Source organism: Stegostoma tigrinum, chromosome 3 (assembly GCF_030684315.1).
Source record: "Stegostoma tigrinum isolate sSteTig4 chromosome 3, sSteTig4.hap1, whole genome shotgun sequence".
In the NCBI taxonomy this organism is placed as follows: domain Eukaryota; kingdom Metazoa; phylum Chordata; class Chondrichthyes; order Orectolobiformes; family Stegostomatidae; genus Stegostoma; species Stegostoma tigrinum.
This window is the reverse complement of record NC_081356.1, coordinates 17,750,871-17,768,261: the sequence shown is the minus strand read 5'-3', so window position 1 is coordinate 17,768,261 and position 17,391 is coordinate 17,750,871. Positions and strand designations below refer to the sequence as shown.

General features: G+C 40.2%; 1 protein-coding gene across 5 annotated transcripts in view; it reads right to left on the bottom strand.

Moving 5' to 3' along the window:
- Positions 1 to 17,391, bottom strand: part of gak (cyclin G associated kinase) — a 118,279-nt gene that overhangs the window by 58,636 nt on the left and 42,252 nt on the right. For all 5 annotated transcript variants that reach the window (XM_048526970.2, XM_059643646.1, XM_059643647.1 and 2 more), the window contains 3 exons: positions 13,436 to 13,525; positions 9,975 to 10,110; positions 1,967 to 2,079 (listed from right to left, as the gene is read on the bottom strand). In XM_048526970.2, coding sequence (XP_048382927.1) covers positions 1,967 to 2,079; positions 9,975 to 10,110; positions 13,436 to 13,525 — 339 coding nt within the window. The remainder of the gene's footprint in view (positions 1 to 1,966; positions 2,080 to 9,974; positions 10,111 to 13,435; positions 13,526 to 17,391) is intronic.

Sequence of the window (17,391 nt, the reverse complement as noted above, 5' to 3'; positions counted from 1 at the left end):
AGAACTGTAAAGGAAAGTGTCTAGATTTATTTCCTTGGGGAAGACCCTCTTCTTATCTCTATCACCTCCCCATATTCAGCCCACAGTGCTTGCCTAATAAGACCTCCTTCAGGCAGACAATAGGACAGTCTAGGTAACAAAATTCTCCCCAGACAGGGTCAATGTGGCTGTACGGCCAGGTAACAATCTTACTGGGTCATAATGGCTCTCCCAGACTGGTTTCATTCCTTAATAGATCAGTGTTATGATTCTAACTAATGTTATTATTAGGCAAATGAAATCTTGGACTGACATATGGCTTGATGGATTTCTTTTAATTTAATGAGGTAATCTTTCACTGAAAGACAAGGGTGCAAAGCTACAGATTTGGTATTAACAATAAAAGAAGATTTTTTTAATGCAAAAGAAAAGATAAAATAAACAATGCTAATTACATTTTAAAAATTTTAAACATACAATTAAAATACAATTTCTCTCTATCCCAACAGTATCCTTTTACAGTAATTAAATAACGGAGAAAATTCTGCTCTTTATCATCTCTATAAGTTTGATTTAATTGGTGCTTTTAATTCCAGGTCTTGAGAGTTTAATAGCCTCTTCCTTGAGTATTCACACAACTGTGGTTAGAGCTGTTGAGCTTTGAACAATCCTTTAGGATTCTGACCAAATACTTCTGGTCTTAAACTTCCAAACTAAAGACCCCATTGAGGTAACCCTATTTCCTAACTTTTTGAGCTAACTCCTTTCTCGAGAAGAAATTGTTTCATATATCCAATTTCCAGCAGGACTTTAGAGAACAAAAGCAAAAGCTTTCCAACCTAAGGGAGTTTTCCCTAAGCAAAACAAAAATCAATCACCAATTATTCTAAGTGACAGCAGACTAATGCTCTTCAATGTTTATTCTGTCTCATTGCTCTTCCAATGCAAGTAACTTCCCATTAGCACCCAGAAACTTACTCTCCTGTACACTGATTTCAAAAACCTATGGTTCCAAAAGTACTGGCAAATACTCTCATAAACACAGGTCAAAACCCACATGCCGCAAGTTCAACTTTAAAATAGATTATATTAAAATATACGTAAATCACACATCATACATCATAAGTGACAATTGTTACAAAAGGCCCAGTGCAGACAGCTAAATAAATACCAAAACCTGACCATCAGCACAACAGGGTATGAAATAATGATCAGATTGTCTTACCTTCAAGAAAGATCTACATTGCATTCAAACACTGATATAAGTAGCTTATTTGCAGACATCAAAAAATCTTCTTTTATTGTTAATACCAAATATGTAGCTCTGCACCCTTGTGACATTTCCTCCATTGCAATCAGATCGAGACATATACAAATCAATTGATATTTTCTGTCCCTAAAATACCAGACTCAAATGAAGAGACTCAGGAATGTTGTGAGTAATAGAGTGAACAGCTTGGTTTAATCATTGCTCTGGTTGTTAATGGGCTGATTATTAAAACACATGATCCAGCAAAATAACTTAGCAAAGCCTTTGGTCAGTAGAATCGTGTGCCAACCGTGTCATCTTTAACAACTTCATGACCTGCAGCACGTTCAATGGTTACTGTTTTCCTGTATTCAAATGTTTTGTTTTTAATTAGCAAAAATAAATAAACCAGGGGATCAGTGATAATGGGAACTGCAGATGCTAGAGAATCCAAGATAACAAAGTGTGAAGCTGGATGAACACAGCAGGCCAAGCAGCATCTCAGGAACACAAAAGTTGAGTTTTCGGGCCTAGACCCTTCATCAGATGCTCCTGAGATGCTGCTTGGCCTGCTGTGCTCATCCAGCTTCAGACTTTATTATTTTAAACCAGGGGATCAAGCAATTTAATGCATTAGCCCATTGGTATTTAACTGTTGAGATTTTAATTTATATTCAAATTCCCTTTTGAATGTTGTTTTAAATGCAAGATAAACCTCCCATTGTACTTGAGAATTACCTCTGTAATTGGGGATTTAAGATTAATATTCCTAGCAGCAGCGATCTCCTGCAGTTGATTCACAACCTCTGTAATAGTCAATCGCTCTTCAGGGTTTATCTTCAGCATATTACCTATAGCAATAAAACAGTAAAAGATATAAACCATCATACTACTTTCAGTCAATGTGAGTTAAAAAATATGGCAAAAACATTGCACATGGATTCACTCTAATTTCCTCCACAGATTCCACTTAGCTAGCTCTCCACCTATCTTATCCTTTATCCATCTTCTATCCACTCCCCCTTTCTCCCTATTTATTTCAGAATCCTCTTCCCCTTCCCATTTCTGAAGAAGGGACTAGACCCGAAACGTCAGCTTTCCTGCTCCTCTGATGCTGCTTGGCCTGCTGTGTTCCTCCAGCTCTACACCTTGTTGTCTCAGGATTCTCCAGCATCAGCTTTTCCTACTATCTCTGTAACAAATTCGGAATCACAGCTTAAATGAATATAAGTAAAATTGTATTTATACAGTCCCTACCCATATTTGGACTGTTTCACAGTGTTACTCAAACATGAGCAATTTTAGATCCAGCCTAATTTGGCACAGGCCAAACTTGCACCTGGTAAGGTGCTAAAACAGCAGTGAGATAACACCCCGTCAATGTTTTCTCTGTGTTGGTCGCTTTTATTTGAGAAGTGTATTGAGCTCTTTTGCACTGACACAAAAAGAGAAAATTGAAGATCAGCACCATTTACAGGGCATTACCCCAGCAACAGTGCACTCAAGCATCAGCTGAGATTATGTTTTCCAGATCAGGAGCATACCTAGAATACCTAATCAGCACAGATTAACAGTAATATATCACACCAAAATATGAAAATGTAACCATCATGCACTTCAATTTGCTTCAGCCACCATTATGCATAATAGCATAAGCATAATAGCATTCAGTTCTTTTGTATTTTATAAAATGAATGCATGCAGGTCCCTGATTGCAGTCCTACCCTTTGTTCAAGACATACTGCCAATTTGTACGACTCCAGTTCCCTGCCTGGAATAGCAGGAGGTTTACCCAAAACTAAGAGAAATAGGGATAGCATATGTGACCTAAGATTTTACCATATAGATCACAAGTAGATAGGAATATTCTTTAAACAGACTCTTGAAATGCATTTACTGTGGCTTTGCACAAGACATTATGAACAAAATGTGCACAGAATTGGAAATAACCTTACAGCATACATTACAGTGCAGAAGCAGGCCATACACCCATTAAGTCTGCATCCCACCCTATCCCATTGCTGTGCCCCAGCATTTCCCATGGTTAATCCACATAACCTGCATATTCCTGGACACTATGGGCATTTTAGCATGGCCAAACCACCTAACTTGCATATCTTTGGACTGTGGAAGTAAAGTGGAGCACCCAGACAAAATCAATGCAGACAAGGAGAGAATGTGCAAACTCCATACGGTAACCCAAGGCTGGAATCGATTCCTGGTGCCCAGCACCATGAGGCAATAGTGCTAACCATTGAGGTACTATGCCTAACCCTACCAGGCTAAGAAGTAGAGAAGATTGAAGTGGGACTAAACAGTTTGTTCTCCGAATGACAGAAAGGTGAAAAGTGGCAATCCCAAAGGATCTGTATTGTAGTCTCAGTTTCTCACTACATACATTCAAGATTGAAACAAAGAAATTGAGAGCTGCATGCGGTTTGCAAAATGGCATTAAAGTCAATCAGCACAAGTTATGTTGATGGAAGCAGAACGTTACAAAGAGCTACAAATAGACCAAGCCAAGTAAGCAAAATGTAGTCAAGGCGATTGAGAGATCATCCATTTTGCAGGCGAGCTTTGGACCTCATATTCGCACCTCTATAAGATCAAATGACTTTGTTGCTACCTCAGCTCAGCTGCTCCTGAAACACCCAAGCATGCTTTCATTTCGTCTTGAACCACTATTCTACAACAATCCTGCCTGGTCTCTCATACAATTCTGTCTATAAAGCTGAGGTCATCTGAAACTCTGCAACACAAGTCTAAACTCTCAGCAAGTTCCATTCCCCATAATTCCCATGTTCATTGATCGATGGTTGGATCTTGTGCTAGATATAATATGCAACATTTAAAAACACAATACTATAATAGGCGCACAAAGGAAATATCCCATAAATGAATGCATTCTTACTTTATTTCTGAAAGAGGGACATTTCAGTTATACATTCTAGGTTTGTAAAAGAAAAAGTTATGCCTAACACATCCAAAATTTTTTGTGGCCTCCTAAATTATTTTAGTGTTGATTTACTGGTACATCTAGCTCAAGATGCTTTAAGATCAGTACAGTGTTGGAACTTTGGATTACAAGAAGAATCAAAAACCCTGTGATGAAGCAGCATGTGCGCAAATGAAGTGTGGCAATCTAAACTTATCTGTTTGTTTGGCAAAGTAACCTGGTTAAGGAAATGCTTGTGACAGATGCGATGCCCACAAGGGGCAGTGAAATGATCTATTTATTAGAAAATGAGTGCAAGTGTTTTTAAGCAGGTAACTTGCGACGTTACTGTGATTAATTGGCCATAAATTGCAAGTAATCGTGGGTTCATTATTTAGTTGTTGCTAGTATCAGCATTCTTGCTGACTGTCCACTATAAACGTTTGTGTGCAAACAGTGAATTCAGCAAAGTGTTTGACAAGGTCTTACAAGGTAGACTGGTTAGTAAGGTTAGATCACATGGGATTCGCAGGGAGCTGGCCAACTGGATACAAAATTGACTTGAAGGTAGGAGACAGAGGATGGTGGTACAGGGATCCTTTTCAGACTGGAGGCCTATGACCAGCGGTGTGCCCCAAGGATCGGTACTTTTCATCACTTATAGAAATGATTTGGATGTGAACATAGGAGGTGTAATAAGTAAGTTTGCAAATGACACCAAAATAGGTGGTGCAGTGGACAGTGAAGAAGAATATCACTGAGTACAATGGGACCTTGATCAAAGGGCCAACAGGCCAAGGAGTGGCTGATGGAGTTTAACTTAGATAAATGTGAGGTGTTGCATTTGGTAAGGAGAACCAGGGCAGAACTTAAACGATTGATGGTAGGGCCCTGGGGAGTGTTGCTGAACAAAAAGACCTGGGGTGCAGAATATCAGTTCCTTGAAAGTGGAGTCACAGGTAGACAGGGTGGTGAAGGCAGCATCTGACATACTTAGAAGTTGGGGTATCATGTTGCAGATGTACAGGATATTGATGAGGCAACTTTTAGAATACTGCATACAAATTCTGGTCACCCTTCCACAGTAAAGAAACTGTTAAACTTGAAAGGGTGCAGAAAAGAACACAAGATTGTCGCTGGGTTTGGAGGGTTTGAGTTACAGGGACAGATTGAAGAGGCTGGGGCTTTTTGCCCTCGAGCATCAGAAACTGAGGGGTGACCTTATAGAGGATTATAAAATGACAAGGGGCATGGAGAGGGTGAATAGCCAAGGTCTTTTTTCCTAGAGTGGGTGAGTTCAAAACCAGAGGGAATAGGTTTAGATGAGAGGGGAAAGATTTAAAAAGGATATGGGGTAACTTTACACATAGGGTAGTGCTGGTATGCAGCAAGCTGCCTGAAGAAGCGGTGGGGGCAGGTACAATTACAACCTTTAAAAAGGCACCTGAATAGGTATATGAATATTAAAGGTTTTGAGGGATATGGGCCAAATGCTGGCAAATTGGGACGACATCAGATTGGGATGTCTGGTCAGCATGGACAAATTAGACTGTGAGTCTGTTACCGTGCTGTATGACTCTATATTTGCTCCTGAACAAGCAGTGCACTGTTGTTAAAATTCTTATCTGATGTGTAATTGCCTCCAACCCAACAAAACTCTGAAATATCTGCACATCTCTAATTATGGTGTCCTGAACTCTTGCGTATTCAGCTGAATAATTGCTCCAACATTGATAGCTGCGGTATCAGTTGCTCAAGTTCTTAACGCCATAAGGCATAAGAGAAGAATTAGAGTCATCTGGATCAATAAATCTGTTCTGTCATTTGATCATGGATGATATGTTTCTCATATCCATTACCCTACCTTCTCCCCATAATTCATGACCCCCTCACTACTCAAAAACCTGTCTTAAAAACACTCAATGACTTGGCCTCCACAGCCTTTTGGAGCAACGAGTTCCACAGATTTATTATCTGCTGGCTGAAGAAATCCCTCATCTGAGTTCTAAAGGGTGGTTTCTTCATTCTGAGGCTGTGCACTCAGGTCATCTCTTGTACTAGTAAAAACAGCTTCTCAACATGCACTCTATCCAAGCCTCTTAGCATTCTATAATTTTCAATGAGATCCTCTCCATCAAACAGATCCAGAGCCCTAACCTGCTCTTTTCAAGACTTTCATTCCGGGGATCATTTTTACAAACTCCTCTGAACTGCTGCAATGCCAGCACTTCCTCCCTGAGATTCAGGGCCCAAAACTGCTCCCAATATTCCAAATATTGAGATAATTCTGACCAGAACCTGATAGAAACTCAATACGACAAACCCTGCTCTTGTATTCCAGCCCTCTCAATTCAATAACATAGCATTTGCCTTCCTAACTGCCAACCGAACCTGTATGTTACCCTTAAAAGAATCTTGAATGAAGATTCGTGAGTCCCTTTATGCTTCAGAGTTGTGAAACCTTTGCCATTTAGAAAATAGTCTATACTTCCATTCTTTCTACCAAAGTGCATAACACCTCATACTTTGCCACATTGTATTCCATCTGATAATTCTTTGCCTAATCTCATAGCATATCCAAATCCTTCTGCAGTGTCCTGCCTCTTCAGCAACATGTATCCCTCTAGCTACCTTTGTGTCATTTGCAAACTTAGCAACAATGCCCTCAGTTCCTAAACAATTTGATGAATGTATATCATGAATAATAATGGTCCCCTGCAGAACTCCACTAGTCACCAACTGCCATGCTGAAAAAGACCTCGCTATCCATACTCTTAGCATTCTAGAGCCTTTCTATGACCTTCCCTGATTTCAATCCTTCCTGAAAGATCGCCACCAATGCCTCCATCTCCTCAGCTATGTCCTTTAGAATCCTGATGCATAATGTATCCAGTCCAAGTGATTTATCCAACTTCAGATCTTTCAGCTTCTCCAGCATCTTCGCCTTAGTGATGGTCACTACACTCACCTCTGCCCCCTGACTTTTGTGAAGTCCTGCTAAGCTAATGGTTTCTTCCACCATGAAGACTGATGCAAAGTACATGTTCAATTCTTCCACCATACTCCTCCTCTAACCTCAATACAAGGCAACCTTTCCACATCTAATCTGTCAAGTACCTTAAGAATCTTACATTTTTCAATAAGGTCACATCTCATTCTTCTATATTCCAAAGAGTATAAGCACAACCTACTAGGCCTCGTCTCATAAGACAGTCCCTCTTACTATCAGTCACAGAGTCATACAGCATGGAAACAGCCCCTTCAGTCTAATCAGTCCATTCCAAACATAATCCTAAACTAATCTAGTCCTACCTGCCTGCTCCTGACCCATATCCCTCCAAACCTTTCCTAATTATTTCTAGACTGCCTCTAATGCCAGTGCTAAAGGGCACAAAATTATTCACAGTATTTCAGCTCTGGTCTGATTAATCTCTTGAATAGGTTTAGCAAAAGCTTCCTGCTTTTACAGTCCATTCCCTTTGACAGAGGTCAACGATCCATTTGTTTTCCCCATGACCTGCTGAATTTGGATGCTAGCTTTTGGTGATCCATGGACAAGGATTCCCAAATCCCTTTGTTCTGTGGATAACTGCAGTCCTTCTCCATTAAAATAATATTCAACTCCGCTATTCTTCCCGTCAAAGTACAACACATCACATTTCCCCAAGTTATTTTCCACCTGCCAAGTTTTTGCCCATTCTTTTAACTTGTCCATATCTCACTGCAGACTCGCTGCGTTATCCTCATCACTTGTCTTCCAGTATTTTGGGTCATCTGAAAACTTAGCTATAGTGCATTTACTTTACTCATCCAAATTATTAATATAAATTGTAAATAATTACAGCCCCAGCACTGATCCCTGTGACACTCAAATAGTTACAGTGTGCTACCCTGAAAATGCTCCTTTCTCCTAACTCTGTCTTATATTAGTTAACCAATCTCTATCCACGCTAATATCCCACCTCCACCACCGCGGGCTCTCATCTCATGGTGTGGGACACTATCAAGCCATCTGAAAATCGAAACATATAAAATCTCCTGCTTGCTAGCCAACAAGTGATATTTGGATTTTGGCTGTAGATAAGTTATGACCTAACCGAATGGTGGAACAGATTGAAGAGCTTAAATAGCCTATCCCTTTTGCTATGTTCTACAGTCTACAAAGTTTTATTCTCTCCTGAAGCAGTTCATGAAAATTCTTAATTGCAATATAGTATGTATCAAGAAGAATGTTTCATCTACAAATTTTACAGATCTAAAGAAAGATTTAAAAACAATTTGCAGTGTAGTGCCTTAAACAATAAAAAGTAAGTTTTATTTTATTAAAACACTCTTAAGCTAGAGCTTGCTACTTAAGTACGATTTGGTTGAAGCATCACACCAATTTGACAAGCTGTAATAAAACAAAGTTCGAACCCAGATTTTTATAACAGTCCTCAGTTCACAAGCTTATTGCAAGTTAAAAACGAAGAACAATCTGTTGAGATTCCCTTATTCCTCCTTTTAAAGCAATGAAATGTGAGATTAGCCATAACTATGCATCGCCCACTGGTTTGGCTCCTCATACATTCTTTAAGCTCTTTTTGTCTATAAAGCTTCTTCCTCGAGCTTAGACACAATTCCCATAAAACTGCTGGCCACCAGTTCTTCTTCCAACCTCAAGATAAAACCTAAAATAGTCTCTCTCCTCAGGTTCTGTTACAACTCCTTTCAAACCGCTGTCACCACTACCCCTAAAGAAATTTTCAAGATAAATTACAAAAAAGGGTAATCTCTCTTTCCTGCCCAAGTTTCTTAATATTGTCACTAACAGTCCCCGTTACAGCTATTCACCCTCCTAGCCAGATCTTTATAAACTCCTTTGTCTATCCAACTGCTCATCTCTCTCTTCAGGCTCTATCCTTTACCTTATCATTTACTCCTAATCCCATCCCCCTCTCTATTTTCAGCATATAAACTGTCGTTTTCCCAGCCACCATCAGCTCTGAGGAAGGATCACCAGACCCGAAACGTTAACTCTGATTTTTTTTTCTTCACAGATGCTACCAGACCTGCTGAGCTTTTCCAGCAACTTCTGTTTTTGTTCCTGATATACAGCATCCGGAGTTATTTCAGGTTTCTTTCACTTAATATTGTGGCCTCCAAAATCTTGTCCATCTTTTACACATCTCCTGGCTTCTGCCTCTGCCACTTTCTCAGCTCAACTGTTGTCAACACTACCATTCATACATGTGCCAACTTATTTCACGGCGGGTCTTGGGTTCAGTCACAACCTATGCACCATTCTTCACCGAGCTGTCATTTTCATTCTTGAATTTCATTTCCTGAATGACCTCAATTCCACCTGTACCTACAACCACCTCCAGTTTTACAACACTTCACTCTGAACTCTTTCTATGCCTCTAGCCTTTCTTCACTCCTCTAATGGCACCTCTCTTCAGTTACTTCCTCAGCAAGTATCAGAATTCCCTCTCAAAGTTTATCCATCTAACTCTCGTCCACATCGTCCTTATGACACATTACAGACGTAATGCTACTGTTGTTATATGTATTTTATACCATTTTATCACGTTTTCTACAGTTAAAGAGCGTCATTCATAAAATAAAGCGCATATTATTCTACCTACTTTACAAATTAAAGAATCCACACCACAGGATTAACTCTGTGCACTCCCACACCCAAGTTCATTGCTGCAAAATAACCAAACAATAATTTACTTTTATTTGTGAGTCGACGAGTCAGTAATATATCTGCAAAATGAATCCAGAACATTGAACTGAGAAATAACGTAGTTTGCAAAATATACTTACGAATAAGATCATGAAAAACAGTGTATCTGGTATCATTCAAAGGAATTGAGTATTTTCCATTTACTATTCCAAGCTTAGCACCATCTTCAAATGGATGCTGCTTAAAGCACAAAAGGTAGAGGATGCAACCTAAAGCCTAAAGAAAGTTACAAAATATATTTCACTGAAAGCTCCATGTTAATTACACAGGTTAACTCAATGCACAACTGCAATCAACAGCAGGTACTTGTCTGCAGATCAATCTGCCTTTTTCGATTTCGGGAGGTTTTGCTAAAATTATTCAAGGCACTTGGCAAACAACTCCTGGTATACTGTGAACATCTAAGGAAAGATGCTGAGAGGCAGTCCAAAGAAGGTTCACTGGGCTGATAAATAAAGAGGGACTGTCTTACGAGGAGAGGTCAAGTAGATAGTGCCTGTGTTCATTGGAATAAAGAAGAATGAGAGGCAACCTAATTGAAACATACAAGACTCTTATGGGACTTGATACAGCCGATGCAGAAAGGCTGTTTTCCCTGTGGGAGAGTCAAGGGTCAAAGGGCATAATCTCAGAAAAACCGCATTTAAGACAGCGATAAGGAGGAATTTCTTCTCTCCTCGCAATTCTTTACTGGAGAGGGCTGTTGACACTGGGTCATAAAATACATTCAAGCTGAGAGAGAAGGATTTTCAATCCATAAGGGAATCGAGCGTTATGAGGAAAAGGGAGGAAGGTGAAGCTGAGGATTATCAGATTAGCCATCATCTCATTGAATGGCAGAGCAGATTCAATGGGCTTAATGGCTGACTTACTCTTCTCCATTTTATGGTATAATTGATAAATGCTGCTGGGTACCCTGAACCTGATGAGATGCATATTAAAGAAAATAGCTACAGAGATAGGAAAGGTGCCAGTGGAAGACTGGCAATGTAGGACACATTCAAAAAAATGGGGAAGGACAAGAACAGGTAATTGAAACCCAGTTATCTTAACATCTGTCATTGGGAAAATGTTAAAGTCTATAATAAGGGATGTTTTAGCAAAGCATTTAGAAATACATAAAATAACCAAGCAGAGTCAGTGTGGTGTCACGAAGGGGAAATCATGCCTGACAAAATTCTTTGAGGGCTTAACAAACAGTACAGATAAAGAAGAGCCAGAAGATGTGATAAATTTAGATTTCCAAAGGCATCTGGCATAGTACTGTAGGTTAGACTAATTAATAAAATAAAGCTAAGGTGTTAGAGGAGTGGAAAAGTGACAAGCAGAGAGAATTGGGTAAACGGAACAATTTCAAGATGGCAACTAGTCGCTAGTACCACACAGATTAGTGCTGGGGTCACAATTATTTTTCAATATATTGCAGTGACTTGGTAAGGGCGCTAAATTTACTGTCGCCAAATTTTCAAGTGATATGAAATTAGATGAGAAGGCAAGTAGCGAGGATGGTACAGAGTCTACAGACAGATATATAGATAAATTAAGTAAGAACTGGCAGATGGAATATAATGTAGGAAAACATGAAGTTATGCACCTTGATACAAAGCAAGGAAGAGCAGAATCTTATTGTAATGGAGAAAGACTGTAGAAATCTGGAGCAAAGAAGTATATGACAGTCCTGATGCATAAATCATAAAAATCATGTAGTATCCAAGTTCAGCAGGGGGTACGGAAGGTAATTGGGATGTCAGTCTTTATTTTAAAGATGGTGCGGCACGGTGGCTCAGTGGTTAGCACTGCAGCCTCACAGCACCAGGGACCCCGGTTCAATTCCAGCCTCAGGCAACTGTCTGTGCAGAGTTTGCACATTCTGCCCGTGGCTGCATGGATTTCCTCCGGGTGCTCCGGTTTCCTCCCACAGTCCAAAGATGTGCAGGCTAGGTGGATTGGCCATGCTAAATTGCCCATAGTGTTCAGGGGTGTGTGCGTTATAGGGGGATGGGTTTGGGTGGGATGCTCCAAAGGGTAGTGTGGACTTGTTGGGCCGAAGGGCTTATTTCCTCATTGTAGGGAATCTAATCTAAAGGGAATGGACTATAAAAATATCTTGCTGAAACTATGCAAGTCACTTCCCAGAGTACAAATGGAACAACAAGCACAGTTTTAGCCCCTTTTCTGAATAAAGACATATTGGCATTGGAGCCAGCCCAGAGAAGATTCACGAGGTTGATTAGACTTTTTTACATGGAGAGATTGAGAAGATTTGGATTGCACTCATTGGAGCTCAGGACAGAAGGAAACAAATTTATTGAAATATAGAAGATTCTTAGGGGCTTGACTATCTTGTGGGAAAGTCTAGGATCAGAGGACATAATCTCTAAGAGGTCTATGGGAGAAATAGTTGGTAAGAGTAATCACTGTACCTAAGGTTTAGATTAGTAATGGAGAGGAGCAAGGAGAAATGGAACTAGAACTTGCATAAAGGATTAACTTCAGTGGAACAAGAAGTGATCTATCCAGGGTGAAAGGAAACTAAAAACCGACACAATGATGAGTAATGGAACAGCAAAGAGAAAATCTTTCAAGTATGCTAAGAGGGAACCAACAAGAGATGAAAAGGGAGATGTAGATTATGATGAATGCATGTCAGATGAATTTTTCAACTGAGAAGCAAGCCAAATACAAATTGAGAGAGGAAGTAAAGAGGGAAATAAGACTGGCAGAGACAGAATGGCAATTAAAACAAAAACAACTCCAAAAGGCTTCTAAAGGCATGTAAGTAACAAGCAGGTCTGTCAGATGGAGTGATCCTTTGTAGGATCAAAGAAGGTGATATGTGTATGCATAGAGTCACAGGGCAAGGTCAGTTCCCTTACTAAGTAACCGGTACCTGTTACTGAGGAGAGGATGCTGACAAAATAGCAGAAGATATGAAGATGGCAGAGGTAATGATTGGGGTGAAAATTTCCTGGTAAAGCGCACTTGAAATGTTGCTCCGATTAGTGTTGACAAGTAACCTAGTCTAGATAGCTTCCATCTCAGGTTGTTCAAGGAGTTGGGAGTGAAGATAACAGAAAGACTTGCCATAATCTTCCAAACAAATCAATTAGAACTTGAAGAACTAGCACAGATTTATAAAAGACAGAGCATGTTTGACTCATCTAATAATCCAGAGACAAGAGTTCAGATCCCTCCATAGCAGCTGGATAATTTATACTGAACTAATTGAATAAATCTATAATCAACAGTTGACATCAGACGCGGTGACCATGCTGCTACTGAATGTTGTAAAGGTTGATCTGGTTCACTAAATCCTTTCGAGAAAGAAATCTTATTGTCCTTAGCCGACATGGCTTACACGTGGCTCCAGGTCCACAACAATATTATTAAATCTTCAATTAGCAAGACATTTAGTTGTATTCAAGGCATTTCACCAACAGTTTTTGAAAAGCAATTAAGGATGTGCAATAAATTTAACTGTACCAGCCATCTCTATGTCTCGCAAATGAATATAAAACTGAATTAACAAATACAAACGTACCCATATATCCTGTTTTTCATTGATTGGATAGTTAGAATAAAGATCTATTATTTCTGGTGTCCGGTACATTGGGGTTGTGTTTCTTGTAATCTAGTAAACAAAGACAAAACAAAAAGCGAGTTTATGTTTCATTATTTGTCACGGTTGAAATGAAAATACGTATTGATACTTAGTATGAGTATCATTGACAACATAATTCCATTTTACTTCAGAAGGTAAATCAATTCCTATTAGAGATTATAAGGCTAGAGGTTACAAAACAGCATATACAAACAAAAGTCGAAAATTATGAAATATGAATCCCATAAGCCACGTTAAGATTTTACAAACAACGACCAGACCAGACATAGAGTAATGTGATCCATTTTGATTACTGAAGCACAAACCAAAAACCAGAATCATTGGATTCTGATTTACAAATAGATACTGGACACTAGCTGAATTAGAAATACAGCCTTAAATCTTAAACAGATCAGCTCCAGGGTTGACAGGTAGTCAGACTACCCTGACCCAGGTTCAAGTCAAACCTGTTCCAGAGAAGTGTAACAACATCGCTGAAGAAGTTGATAAGTGAAAAAGAGTAAAGCTTTCTATAGGTGTCTTGTGGTGCAATGTACCAACCTTTGAACCAGGAGACACAGGTTCACCTCGTCCAGAAGTGTGTAATCACCTGTCTGAACAAATTATTAAAAGCTGAGCTTGGGCACTGTTTGTCAATTGTTCGTTTAATTAGCAAATCATGTAACTTGGTGGAAGTTTTATATATGTATTAAAAAACAATGAACTCTCAGCAAAAAACATTTGCGTTCTGCTCTGCTCCAAACAGGCAGGTGACAAAGTAAATGAAGAAGGTTGGTATCATGAAGGAATAATAAATCTACTATGCAGCAACCTTTGCAAACTAATGCAGAAGTTCACAATCAGTCAACAAGCCAAGTACGCCTGTTGCGTCTGTAGGAAGACCAAGATGGAGAGGTCAGTACTTGGTAATGTCCTTGTGGATCCTGCGTGTAAACAGTAGCTGGAGGGAATTGAGGCCACAACACCTTATTCTGAAGTTTGCTGACTACAGGAGTTGAAGCATCAATAAGCAGTGGCTGAGGAATCTGATCCCTTCCAAAGATTTATGTATCAGCAAACTTGCTAATAAAAGTTTGAATGAAAAAGCAAACAAAAAGAGCTGAGTTCTTGGTTACACTGTCCCAAGGGATAGTGTTTGCTAATTAGATAATTAGGTAATTTAATGGCAGGTTCATTCACATTTTAAAAACTGAGCACTGCTCCAGCAGGGTCTCAGTTTCTGGACAGGGAAATGGACGAGAAGGGAAAGTGAAAGCTGACTACACTACAGTCTTACAACAAAACCTTTCAAAATCTCCGAAAATCTTTTACTGCCTAGTTCAACATATGGATATCTAAATGTGATGTCTGAAGCACCATTAGGGAACTCCTCTGCTCTTCTTCAAGATGGTGCCATGACAACTTTGACATCCATGTGTGCAGACAAATAGGCGTCAGTTTCATTTTTCATCCAAACTAAGCACTACTGACAGCCCAATATTTTCTCATACTGCAGTAGAGAGTCAGCCTTGATTTTTGTAAGTCAAGCTTAAACAGGCAAATATGCAAACGTAACACAGAAGCATAGGTGCTACCAAATGAGTTACTGCTGACAGCCACAATAATACAATAAAAGTAATAACATTACTGAAATAAGATTTTTAAAGTCAATAGTCAAAACGGTCAACATGATTGTTTTGAAAGAAAAATCATGTTTGACCAACCTATTAATGCTCTTTGAGGAGGCAATGTGTGCTGTGGGTGAGGGACCGGTGGACGTACAGTATTTACATTTCCAGAAGGCATCTGATAAGGTGCAACATGAAAGGTTATTGCAGAAAATAAAAATTCATGTTTTGAGTGCAGCACACAGGCATAGACAGCAGATTGATGGGAAGCAACAGGAAGCGGAGACAAGGTATAAATGGGTCATTTCTCAGGTTTACAAAATGTAATGAGTGGTACTCCGCAGGGATTAGTACTCGGGCCTGAACTGTTCAGTTTATGTAAATTACGTGATTGAAGGGACTGGAGGTATAGTAGCCAAATTTACTGACGATATAAGGATGGGTGGAAAAATAAACTGTGAAGTGGACACAAGGTAGTTACAAAATGACATACATAGGTTAAGTAAGTAGGCAATGATGTGGGAAATGAAGTATAACAGGGGGAAAATGGGAAATTGTCCAGAGATGGCAGAGCTCCGAAATTCAGTGGGTTCTAGGTGTCCTTGTGCATGAATCCCTGAAGATTAGCATGCAGGTACAACAAGTAAATAGTAAAGGGAACTGAATGTCAAGGTAGAGGAGTTATAGAAACAGACGAGATAGGATCAGGAGGCGGTCATTCAGCCCTATGAGCCTGCTCCGCCATTTTTCACGATCATGGTTGATCGTCCAGCACAATAGCCGAATCCTGCTTTCACCCCATAACCTTTGTTCCCATTCACCCCAGGAGCTATATCTGGTCGCCTCATTAATACATTCAATGTTTCGGATTCAAATACTTCCTGTGGTAATGAATTCCACAGGCTCGCCATTCTTGGGATGAAGAAATGTCTCCTCATCTCCATCCTAAATCGTCTACCCTGAATCCTCATACTGTGACCCCTGGTTCTGGGCACACCCACCATCAGGAACACTCTCCTGCATCTATCCTACCTAGTCCTGTTAGAATTTTATACGTCTCTATGAGATCCACCACCCCCGACTCGTCTGAACTCCAGCAAAAACATAGTCCATCTCTCCTCATACATCAGACCCATTATCCCCGGAATCAGCCTGGTAAACCTTCCCTGCACTCCCTCAACAGCAAGAGCATCCTTCCTCAGAAAAGAAGACCATAACTGTACACAATATTCCAGGTGTGGTCTCAGCAAGGCCCTGTATAACTGCAACAACACATCCCTGCTCCTTTACTCGAAACACCTCGCGATGAAGGCCAACATACCGTGCATCTGCCATCCTGACTCCTCAAAGCCTGTCCACCATCCACAAGTCACAAGTCAGGAGTGCACTTGCCTGGATGAGTGCAGCCCCAACACTCAAGAAGCCTGACACCATCCAGGACAAAGCAACCCACTTGATTGACACTACACCCACAAACATTCACTCCCTCCAACACCAACGCCAACGCTCAGTAACTGCAGTGTGTACTATCTACAAGATGCGCTGCAGAAATTCACCAAAGATCCTCAGGCAGCAACTTCCAAACCCACGACCACTTCCATCTAGAAGGACAAGGGCAGCAGATATATGGGAACACCACTGCACCCAAGTACCTTTGTAAGTCACTCACCATCCTGACTTGGAAATATATCACTGTTCCTTCACTGTCACTGGGTCAAAATCCTGGAACTTCCTCCCTAGTAGCACTGTGGGTCAACCCTCAGCAGGAGGAATGCAGTGGTTCAAGAAGGTAAATCAACACCACCTTCACAAGGGCAACTCGGGATGGGCAAGAAATGCTGGCCAGCCAGCGACACCCACATCCCATGAAATGCATAGAGAACAAAGAATTTCCTTCTTTACCACCTGCTGCACCTGCATGCTTACCTTCAACAACTGGTGCAGAAGGACGCCCAGGTCCCGCTGTGCACTCCCCTCTCCCAATTTACAGCCATTCAAGTAGCAATCTGCCTTCGTATTTTTGCTGCCAAAATGAATAATCTCATATTTAACCAAATTATACTGCATCTGCCATTGATTTGCCCACTCATCCAACCTGTCAAGATCATGCTGAAGGATCTCTGCATCCTTGTCACCCTTCACCCTCCCACCCAACTTAGTATCATCTGCAAACTTGAAGATGATACATTTTGTTCCCTCATCCAAATCATTAATACATATTGAGAATAGCTAGGATCCCAGCACTGATCCCTGTGGCACCCCATTTGT